At 36.7% G+C, this 11,872-nt stretch overlaps 2 protein-coding genes across 2 annotated transcripts; one reads left to right on the top strand and one right to left on the bottom strand.

The window, feature by feature from the left end:
• Nucleotides 1-2,000: 2,000 nt before the first annotated feature.
• On the bottom strand, nt 2,001-3,754 carry LOC117912437 (tyrosine decarboxylase 1-like). Its single transcript, XM_034827012.1, has one exon. It carries the CDS (start codon nt 3,711-3,713, stop codon nt 2,223-2,225), a length of 1,491 nt encoding a protein of 496 aa, XP_034682903.1. The 5' UTR covers nt 3,714-3,754; the 3' UTR covers nt 2,001-2,222.
• A 4,340-nt stretch (nt 3,755-8,094) lies between these two features.
• LOC117913267 lies at nt 8,095-10,495 on the top strand. Its single transcript, XM_034828221.1, has 2 exons — nt 8,095-8,226; nt 8,438-10,495. The coding sequence occupies exons 1-2, from the start codon at nt 8,095-8,097 to the stop codon at nt 10,493-10,495; spliced, it is 2,190 nt and encodes a 729-aa protein (XP_034684112.1).
• Nucleotides 10,496-11,872: the final 1,377 nt, after the last annotated feature.

The following is an 11,872-nucleotide window of genomic DNA, read 5'->3' as shown; positions in this document are numbered from 1 at the left end:
ATATATAGATATATGAAGAATGTCAATAATTATTTGTTTCATAAAAAATACACTTGATCACAATTCATATTACTCACTTTCTAATAATTAAAGTTTGTTAGTAGAATTTGTTTCAGCAACATCATACATATGACATGCAGTTTAACTCAAAAAACTGTTGAAGAAGTTTAATTATCCACAAGAAAATAAATAGAGATCTATGTGGATAATATGTCTATAATTGCATTGTTAAAAAATCCTTTTTTTTTTTTTATGATCAAAGCAAAAACATCGATACAAGATATTATTTTATTAGAGAGTCCATTCTAAAAATAAGAATGTAGTTAAAATTTGTAAAGTCTCGTGATCAAGTTGCTTATATTTTTGTAAAGTCTCTCAAAATTCAAAGATTTTAGAAGGTTAAAAATACTACTTAGAGTAACAAATTAAATTTAAGTGAGCTTGGTAAAAAGTAAACTTCAAGATGAGAAGTTTCCAAAAAAAAAAAGAATTTAATTTAGTTTGTAAAAGTCAATTAAATATTTTTAATTTGAGTGGCTGATTTAATTTCTAGATTTTTTCAATGGTTTCTATATTTTTGTTATTCGGTGTTTTTGTGTTTTAAGAATTGTGACTGCAACAATAGCCACATTCAGCCCAATTGTTTAAGTTATAGGATGCAAACTCTCCAATTCCTTTTGTTCTCAACCACTAGTCATTTTTTTCTACCTACACATCTAGCGTCCTAACTTTGTAGCTTATTATCCATTTTTAGCCCCTAGCTAGATTTCCCATTTTCCAAATTTTTTTCTGCGTTTCATGATTAGGATGAGGAGAACCAAGCCTTATGAGGTTGGTTTGATTCGGTTTTCGTGAATCGGTTTTGATCAAACTTAATAACATTTTTTAATCCTAAACCTAGTTGTAGTTTTGTGTTGTTTGAGCCCAAATCTCATTAATTTGAGTTTATGTTAAATCATAAGTCTAATTTGTTTTTAAAATTAATTAAAATAAATTTGGATTTGATATTAAAAATATATTAAATTCATTTAGAATTAATTTGACCATAATATAAAAACAATGAATTACTTTAATAGAATCTAATATAAAAAATTTATTAAATATTAAACAATTATATATAAGTTTTACAATATCGGTTTGATTCAGATTTTATCAATTATAAGACAAGAAATTTGAAAATTGAATGAACAAGATCAATTTTCAAAATTCTCCAATCGAACCGACTTTTTTTTATTTTTTAAAATCGAACCAATATGATAAGTTTTAGCTAGTTTTGCTTACACCCCTACATAGGGTGAAGCACCTTGGAAAATAAACTCCAACTTGAGAAGGTTCTCAAAAATTAGAATTTAATTTAATTTCTAAATTTTAATTAAAAGATTTTTAGTTTAAGTGATGATTTAATTTCTTTATTTAAGTAATTGAGTCAATAATTTCTATTTTTGTCATTAAGTGTTTCGATTTTGTCCGATTTCCCACTTCCCAAAGTTCACAAGGACTACACATGATTGTGAAATAAACCAGCAACTCAACCCTATTCAAACTATAATCAATATGTGATAAAAGTAGATAAAATAAAAAATAAATGGAAATTAACCATGATACCAATTCGGTGTGTATGAAAAAAAAAAAAGCGTGATTAAATGTCATATCACATGTTTATTTAAGTCTTATTAATTTTTACAACTTGTCATCGTTGTTTAAAATTATTTTTATATATTGTTTTAAACTTATTTAATTTATTTTAAATATTTTATATAAAGATTAAATAATTTGAAAAGTATAATTTTTTAATTAATTTAAATTATATTTGATTTTTATTTGTATTTTTCAATAAGACAACCAAATAAAGGATTTCTTTTTTTCTTTCTTTTGAGTACTTTTTAGAACCAAATATAATGTAACCGTAACTGATATCAATATTTTCTTTACCTTGAGACCACAAAAAAGAAAAAAAAAAAAAGGCAATAATAACCAAATGCGCATCTATTTCACTAGAATAATTGCAATGAGGTTACACTTACTCCTATGCAAGGATCTATGCTCGAGATTTATTATTGTCGATCATAGTTCTTCACATCATACGTAACGCACCCCTTACTACGATATGATGTCTACTGAAGATCAGTAGAGATCTTATTTTTTTTCATACATAACAATATCCTTCTAAAATGAGAAAGAGACATGCATTATTAGACCCAACAGAGTACGTAATTATATTACTAGTCTTCCTCCAGCGCCAAACAAGGCTCCTGCAGTACGAGTTGAGCCTTTTCCTGAATGAGCTTCCATAGACTATCAACATGCCTACTCTCAGTCAATGTGGACCCAATTGCACAGCGTATGATATAAATCCCACCCACCACTGCATGAGTCATGAATGCAGCACCACTTCCATTGACAGCCATTAGCAGCCTTGAATTCAGTTCTGTGCCCTCCCCTTCTTCTCTGGGCCTCAGTCTGAAGCACACCAGTGCAAACCTTCTCGGCACCACAACCTCAAATCTGGGATCTGTGGCTACATGTGCCTCGAATCGCTTGGCCAAGTTTACATCGCTGCGTATATGGAACATGAGGTTGTCCAAGCCATGCCTTCGAATCACCACCCAAACTTTGATGGCCCTGAATCTTCTGCTTAGTGCTATTTGCCAATCTTTGTAGTCTATGACCTTCTTTGATTCGCTTGCATTGTTCCTCAGATACTCAGGAGCAGTTGATAATGAATCCACAAATAGCTTTGGTTCTTTAATCCATAGACAACAGCAGTCCATGTTGGTGAGGAGCCATTTGTGGGGGTTCATACTAATCGAGTGTGCAAGTTCAACCCCATTCAAATGGTGCCTGAATTCGGGACATATACAGGCACTTCCTGCATAAGCTGCATCAATGTGGAGCCACACCTTGAAGTCCTTTGCGACGTGCCCTAGCGCCTCCAGAGGATCAACAGCCCCAGAGGATGTGGTTCCCACAGTGGCACAAAGAAACAACGGAACAAGGCCAGCTCCAATGTCCTCCTCCATTGCTGTGCGAACATCGTCTGGGCATAGTGCAAAATCATTTGAAAATGAAGTGGGGAGGCTTCGAAAATTTGAGGTTGGAATACCAACCAACTTTGAGGCCTTTTGAAGGGTGGAATGTGTTTGATCAGAACCATAGACCACCAACTTAGTTATTTTATGATGGCCGATCTTTTTGAGAACTTTGTCCCTTGCAGCAGCTAAACTACAAATTATGGCCTCACAGGTACTTCCATGCAAGACACCGCCACCACCTCCTGAGAAAAGAAATGAAGGTGGAAGCATAAGCATTTTCCCAACCCAATCCATCACAGTGGATTCGAGTTCAGTGGCGGCAGGCGAAGCGATCCAGTTGAAGCCTACCACGTTAAGTCCAGTGCAAAGCATCTCACCAAGAAAGCCAGCAGTGCTAGCATTTGCTTGGAAATAGCCAAAGAAGTTGGGGCTCTGCCAGTGAGTGAGGCCTGGAATGATTCTATCAGATACATCTTTGAGAATGGTTTCCAAGGGCTCTGGACAATATGGGGCAGTGTCTGGGCAATGGTGCATGAGGTACCCGGGATCAACTTGGCTTTGAACCGGGTACTTCTCCACATTTCTATAGTAATCAGCAATGAAATCGACTACCATTTTGGACTCCTCGGAGAAACTCTGTGGATCCAGAGGGCTGAAGGTGTTGAAGGAGAGGCTGCCCATTGTACAAAGATAAGAAACTTTGAAACGAGCTGTAATGATTTGTAAGGTTCAAAGGTGGGTGTCTTCTCAGACTCTTGAAAGGTATAGTATTTATAGGAAGCAATCACATAAGCTGGCTGCTGTCCCAAAGAACTGCCAAAAATCATTGCCAGTGAACAATATCAACGTTTTTGGTGCGCCTGCAGAAAAGTGTTGGTACCATTAGTGCTACTGTTATTAGTACGTCCGACATCAATATTTTATCTATTATTTTCACGAGGACACTTCACTGCATATCCCTCTGTTGAATTTTTAATTTATTTATTTTATGCTATTTTATTTTTTGGTTCTAATTAAGATTTTGTTTTGTTTGTCATTTGGCAGCTAAAATTCTTTCTGGGTGCAGTGGGGTTTGTTTTGGGTCATGTCATCGTGATCGAATAATCAACTTAGTTGAAATTCATACAACTATGAGTTCAATACTTTCCATCTTGAGATAATTATGGCTCATTCACAGACCTAGGCTAATGGTTTTCATTTCCCATTTAATATTGAAAACCCTTCCACAAATGTTGATCTCACTTCATTGAGCCTATACATGTTTGGGTCGTGGAAAGTATTAAGAAAAAAAAAATTGTTAAAAAAAATAATTTTTTTTTAATGTTTGATTTTACTATAAAAAAATATAAAATATTTGACTCAAATATAATTTAAATTAATAATAAACTTATAATATTTTTTTCAAAATTATTTAATGTTAATATAGAATAATTAATTAAGTGAAATAAGTTTCAAATAGGATACGAAAATAGTTTATTAATTTTAAATTTATTTTTTATTTTTTTTCATTTTTTCTCTTACTTTTTGTCTCTATTTTTTATTTTTTGCATTTTCTCTCAAACTTTCGGAGAATCGATGAACATAGCTTAAAGGTTTTTATTTTTAATTTTTTTTATGAAGATTTTGATAGGACTATCAATCATTTCTTTTTCAAGATGAGTAATTTCTTTTTCATTTTTAGTGCATGGTTTCCTATTCAAATTTTCGTGTTTTATATTATTTCCTATTAAAAATTGTTTGATTGATCCATGATTGGTTTGAGGGGGAGATTTTTTTTTCTCTCCTAGATAACCAAGGTTTGTTATCATAAAAAAGGGGGAGATTGTTAGCCCAAGGGTTCTCCTAATTGAGTTTTGATGATAACAAACCATGGTCAAGTGACTAATTTGTTTAATGGTTAAGAATCTCAGGCATAAACTAGAAAATTCATCAAATAACCAAATGGATACAAGATCGAGACGCTTGGAAGACTTGTGATCATAGGAAATTAATGTAAGATGAATGCATGAGTGCACTTAGGATTTTCACACGTTTCATGCAACTTAGAAAACTCGGTTTATTCTTTAAAACTTTGATTTCATTAAAACCCGAGTTTTTAACTAATGTACCTTAGGCAAAATGTTTTATAATTGACTTAATAATTCACCTAAAGACCTTTCCTAAGTGTTATAAAAGAAAGGAATTAAAAAAATAGGTTTTCGGAGCCAAAAAGGCTCAACCGGTCGAGGCTATGGCCAACCGGTCGACTGGTCGAGGGATGCCAAAAACTTTCTCTCTCTCCCAGTAGCCTTCTTTTCCCGGTCGAGGCAACGGTAACCTGTAAAGCATTAAATGCTCCAACAGCTAGTGAACCGATCGACCCCTAATTAGACCGGACGATGTTACCTTTTGCTGTTTTTGACTCCTGAGCTTAGAAACCTATAAATTGAAAGCTCCACTTCATTTATTGATAAGAGAACACTTATTCAATAGTCTACCTACCTGTTCTTGATCAAAAAGCTCTCATTTCTTTCATAGTGCATTAAATCATCACTTGCATATTCTTTAGTGCACTTTGTGTGTCATCCTAGCTTTGTCTTGTATTTGAGCTATCCTTAAGCTAGGTTGAGGGATTCTTTCTTGTAAAAATATGAGTGTTAAAGTCTTCAAGAGGTTCGAATCTTGAATAGATTGTGTAAGAGCCCATTGGAGCCGAAATCCAAGTGTAAGAAGATTAGAAGCTTGGTTGAAACTTCAAGTTAGTGGAACCCTCACTCAATTAGGAGATTGAGGAGAGTGGACGTAGGCAAGGAAGTGTCGAACAACTATAAACCCGAGTTTGAATTTTCTAACTCTATCTCTTTATTTTGTTTATATTGTGTTTGAATTTGTTGTGATTGAAAAGATTTTAAAAACCAATTCACCCCCACTCCCCCTCCTTTTGGGTGTTTTTCTTAATTAAGCATAACCTTTGTTTTCTCAATTATTAAGTTATATTAAATATTGTTCAACAATAATATTGTAATATTTAATTATAATATGTTTAATTTTAAAATACATTTAACATTAAAATTATGATTCATTTAATTCAAATGTATTTACTTATATAAAATAAGATGATATATGTATAATATTTTTTAATATTTAATTAATATATAAATGGTATAAAAATTTATCATGAAAGTTTTTATATTTTTGTAATCAATTAAATGAAATTTAAAAATAAAATAATTGAAATTAATTCATTTATAAAAATATTAATTGAATATTTTGTTTTTATGACAAATTTTAATATATCTATATATATATATATATATATATATATATATATATATATATATATATATATATATATATATATATATAATATTTTAGTGAATGATATTGAAAATGACAAACTTGCCCAGTGGTCATGTGGTACCACATCCGCAACAATCAACCTCCATTTTTGGGATTTGATCGCCTTTGACCAAGACAGGAGAGAAGAATTGACTAAGGCACTTGGTGAACTAGACCGAAAAATTTTCATCATTGGAAGAGATAAAGAGGGTTGATTTACAACCCATCCCCATTTTTGGGGTTTGATCGAGGCACATGGTGAATTGGACCCAAATTTTTTCATCCTAGGAAGAGATAATGGGGGTTGATTTTTCCCCTATTTTTTAAAAAAAATTCAGTGAAATTTAGTTGATTTTTTTTGGCTATTTTTTACAATAGCAATGAACCAACAGAAACATTGCCAATTTTATTGTTGAAATTGATATATCGTCAATGTTTTGATGTTTTTTTTCCAAAATTTTCTGATTTTTCTATTAGTTGAGCTTTTGGTGGAGAATTTCGCTTCGAGGCTTATTAATATCTAATATTTTGCAGATATCTCAGCAAAATTTCTCGATATTTCAAACTTTGAGTCAAAATAATCATGGATATAGTTGTGGACATAGTCCTAACCAAAGAAATAGAGAGAGGTGGTTCCAATTCATAATAAATAATGAGAGCAAACTAAAATTCACGTTTTTCAAGAAGACATGGAAGACGACTCAACTTAAAGGAAAAATGAAAGGAAAACATATGATAAATCTCAAATTCAGTACTATAATTGTAAAAAATATGATCATTACAAAAGAAGGTTTGCAAGAGATCACTAGTCCATCAACTCATGAACTTCTAATAACATTATTTTCATTGGAAAGTTCAAGTGAAAGGAACAATACCGCATCTCGGGAGTCTATAGGAGTTTTATGATGAGATAAAAAATAAAAATGGTGTAACAATGTAACTTTCTTTAATTTCTTACTTTACAAATTGTGAATGAATGAGTTTTGAAGAAGTAATGCATGGCAAAAGATGGGAAAATGCTATAGATAAAAACAAAAGGGAAGAATGACAAATAAGAGCTAAAATTTCTTTCAAAAGGGTAAAAAGGTAATTGAAATATGATTAGTATACAAGAAAAAGAAAAATAGAAAGAAGTTGAGAGAAATAGATCATTAATATTATTGATGGCTAAAGGTTAAGGCAACAAGACATTTACTATAATGAGGTATTTTCTTCTGATGCTTGTTTAGAAACTATAAAATTAATAATATTTTGGTAGGTCAAAATAATTGGACAATGTTTTACATTTGTGAAATCCACTTTTTTGAAAGAGCATCTTAAAGAAGTATATGGGTATGTAAAACAACTCATGGGTTAGATGGTAAAAGATATTAAGAAGAAACTTCTAAAATTGAAAAGAGTTATACTGATACAAAATCCCTACTCCAACTCCTATTGCATGCAGGTCACAGTTACGTGGGAAACACTCCTCCTATTGCATGCAGATCACGTGGGCAACACTCCTATTTACTCTCAGATCATGGTTACGTGGGCAACACCTCCACACCCTCTTTGTGCCACTTCCCTAGTCATGGGCCACTATTTGTGTTTCAGTTAATGTTTCAGTTATCTATGCATCTATAAATGCACCTGCATGAAGTGAATAAAAAATGGGTAGAATTCAAAACCTCATCATTTCCTATCTCTCCTGTCCTCTCTCAAATTAAACTCATCATTTGTTATCAGAGCTGCGCTTTTTTTTTTCATGGACACACGAGGAAAAACCAATGCTGAGTTTCGCAACGAGGTCAACGAAGCCTTGGCTCGACATGAGTCAAGTTTTGATCAAGTGAATGCTACGTTACAGGCGGTTTTGACGGAGCTCCAAGCTTTGCGAGTAACTCAAAGTGCCAACCACTCCCAACCAGAAATCAACCCCTTTGCACCAGAGGGATCAGTTCACCACTTGCACACCACTACCGCAATCACCAATACTGGCCCACACCTTCCACAACACCTTAAGTTGAATTTTCCCAGATTCAATGGGGAAGACCCAATCAACTGGATCTACAGGGCTGAACAATATTTTGAGTTTCAGAACATTGTAGCTGAAACCCAAGTTCAGTGCCTCCTTCCATCTTGAAGGCATTGCACTCCAGTGGCACCGCTGGTTGACGAAGTTTCGAGAACCCCTTTCTTGGAATGATTTCACCAAGGCCGTTCTCCTCAGGTTCGGTCCTACCGAATATGAAGATCCTTCTGAAGCATTGTCCCGCCTAAAGCAGACAACTACAGTGGCTGCATATCAGGAGGCATTTGAGGGACTCTCCCACCAGGTCGACGGATTACCTGAGCCATTTCTCATCGGTTGCTTTATTGCAGGGTTACGTGATGACATTCGCCTAGACGTCAAGATTAAGCAACCACGCACGCTTGCAAGTGCCATTGGAGTAGCAAGACTGATTGAAGAGCGTAATCTCCTTCAAAAGAAAATAGCAACTCCTAGCCGCATCCCAATGACAGCGACGCTACAAAAGGGACCTAACCCTTCCGCGGGAATTCTTGGACCTAATCCAACCCAGTGGTCCAATAATAGCTTAAATCATTCCTCGTTGCCGGTTCGCCGAATCACCAATCAGGAGGCTCGTGAGCGGAGAGAGAAGGGATTATGCTACTATTGCGACGAAAAATACTTCCAGGGACATCGATATGAACGGCCCCAGCTTTTCATGATCACGGATACACCACCAGAAGAGGAAGAAGCTCTAGGTGACAACCAGCAAGGAACAAAGGGGATTAACACCTTACCTGAGATATCATTCCATGTCATTACTAGGAGTGAACACCCGCAAACCCTCCGTGTTCTAGGCCGATTGAAGAACAAAGACCTAACTGTCTTGATTGACGGCGGCAGCACTCATAATTTCATTTATCAAACGGTTGTCTCCAGATTCGGATTACCAGTCGTAAGAGAGAAGAAACTTCAAGTGATCGTGGCAAATCAAGAACGGATCGAGTGCATGGGGCAATGTCCAGGACTTATGCTCACCATCCAAGGAATTCCTGTCACGACAGACTACTACATCCTACCAGTGGCAGCTTGTCAGGTGGTCTTGGGGGTCCAGTGGTTGGAGACTCTAAGTCCAATTGAATCAGACTATAAGGCTCTCACTATGTCATTCAAATTGGGAGGCACCAAGCATACTCTTCATGGGGTAAGACGCACTGCTGGAATTTTTAACATTGAGGCTTTGGATGACAGGGAATGTACAAATATATGGGGCACAGGATTTTTTTTTCAAATTATTCCTGCCCATAACCAGTCCCCTTCACTTCGACAATCGCCAGAAATGGTAGAGCTGCTGAACCAATATGCTCGGGTTTTCGAGAAACCAAACAACCTGCCTTCTAAACGCCCACACGATCATCGAATTCCACTGCAGCCTAACACTGAACCAGTCAGTGTGAGACCATACCGATATCCACACTACCAGAAAGCAGAAATAGAGCGAATGGTGGCTGAACTCCTTCGTTCGGGACTAATTAGACCAAACATGAGCCCTTTCTCCTCACCGGTGTTGTTGGTCAAAAAGGCTGATGGCTCTTGGAGGTTCTGTGTCAACTACAGGGCTGTGAACCATATCACCATCAAGGACAAGTACCCTATTCCAGTGATAGACGAGTTATTGGATGAACTCCATGGGGCCAAGTTCTTCTCTAAACTGGATTTAAGATCAGAATACCACCAAATCCGGATGCAAGCAGAAGATATTCTGAAGACTGCTTTCAGGACCCACGAAGGACACTATGAATCTTTGGTCATGCCCTTCAGGCTCACCAATGCCCCAGCAACTTTTCAAAGCCTCATGAACGATCTCTTTCGGTCCTATCTCCGGAAATTCATCATCGTATTCTTCGACGACATACTGGTATACTCCAAGTCTTGGAATGATCATTTATCGCATCTCCAGATTGTTTTTGATATCCTGTCCATTAACCAACTATTTTTCAAAGAATCAAAATGTCAATTTGGAGTTACACAGGTCACCTACTTGGGCCATATTATTTCAGAAAAAGGAGTATCTGTTGACCCGGACAAAATACAGGCAGTAGTCACTTGGCCTAAGCCCACTATAGCTAGAGAAGTACGTGGGTTCCTAGGCTAAGCAGGATACTATCGAAAATTCATAAGCCATTTTGGCGGCATAGCAGCATCCTTAACCAAGGACCAATTCAAGTGGAGTAGTAAAGCAGAAGACGCCTTCCACAAATTAAAAGAGGTGTTGACCAATCCGCCAACCTTACGTTTGCCAGACTTCACTCAAAGGTTCGTGATAGAATGTGATGCAAGCGGGACTGGGATAGGGGCAGTTCTCACTCAGTATAACCACCCTGTGGCTTATTTCAGTGAAGCTTTAAAGGGATCAGCTTTGGCACTATCCACCTATGAGAAAGAAATGCTGGCAGTTGTCAAGGCAATAAAAAAATGGTGTCCCTACCTGCTAGGTAAACCATTCACAGTTCGCACTGACCACCGGAGCCTTAAATATCTGCTGGAACAACGGATTACCACTCCCGTACAGACACGATGGCTGCCCAAAATCCTTGGGTATGATTATACCATCGAATACAAGAAAGGGCCAAAAAATCAAGCCGCAGACTCCTTATCTCACAGGGTAGAAGTCTGTTTCATCTCAACTTCTATCCCAAGTGCAGAATGGTGGCAAACACTTCAGAGGGAGGTCCTCCAGGACCCCTTTTACACCAACTTAGAGAACAGACGTGCTTCACATAACCTTGTGCAGCGCGACGAGGTTTGGTTCTATGATGAAAAGGTTTATCTGAGCCCTTCCTCCACCTTGCTCCCGTTGATATTGGAAGACAACCACTCCTCCCCAACGGGTAGTCATTTTGGGTTTTATAAGACACTACACCGAATTAACAGGAGCTTTGTATGGCCTAATATGCGGCGGAAGGTGAAGGAGTTTCTACAAACTTGCGAGGTATGCCAGCAATACAAGGCTGATTGTATGAAACCAGCAGGTCTCCTCCAACCTTTGCCAATTCCAACTCAAATATGGTCAGATATTTCGATGGACTTCATTGAAGGACTGCCCAACTCCAATGGTCATTCCGTCATCATGGTCATCGTGGATCATCTATCAAAATATGCCCACTTCATCCCTCTTAAACATCCTTACAATGCAGTCACAGTTGCAAAGGCGCTTGTCTCTAATGTGGTTCGACTCCATGGCATTCCTACATCCATCGTCAGTGACAGAGACAAGGTCTTCACAAGTGCCTTCTGGCAGACCTTATTCTAGTTGCAAGGGACTAAATTGAATATGAGCTCCAGTTACCACCCACAAACTGATGGCCAAACTGAAGTTGTCAACCGCACCTTGGAGCAGTATCTGCGGTGTTTTGCGGGACTACAACCGAAGAAATGGGTTGAATGGGTTCCATGGGCAGAATTCAGTTACAACACCTCCACCCATTCCTCTACCAAATTCAGCCCATTCGAAGCAGTCTACGGGGTGCCT

This window comes from Vitis riparia, chromosome 4, assembly GCF_004353265.1.
Source record: "Vitis riparia cultivar Riparia Gloire de Montpellier isolate 1030 chromosome 4, EGFV_Vit.rip_1.0, whole genome shotgun sequence".
Taxonomy (NCBI): domain Eukaryota; kingdom Viridiplantae; phylum Streptophyta; class Magnoliopsida; order Vitales; family Vitaceae; genus Vitis; species Vitis riparia.
Note: the sequence above shows the minus strand (reverse complement) of the source record. Positions and strands in the feature narration are given on the sequence as shown.

Bases quoted from the DNA above. Each gene is read 5' to 3' on its own strand.
- LOC117912437 (XM_034827012.1), bottom strand. From the start codon at position 3,713: ATGGGCAGCCTCTCCTTCAACACCTTCAGCCCTCTGGATCCACAGAGT.
- LOC117913267 (XM_034828221.1), top strand. From the start codon at position 8,095: ATGGACACACGAGGAAAAACCAATGCTGAGTTTCGCAACGAGGTCAAC. The intron at 8,227-8,437 runs GTAACTCAAAGT...AGAACATTGTAG, and splicing joins CGGAGCTCCAAGCTTTGCGA to CTGAAACCCAAGTTCAGTGC.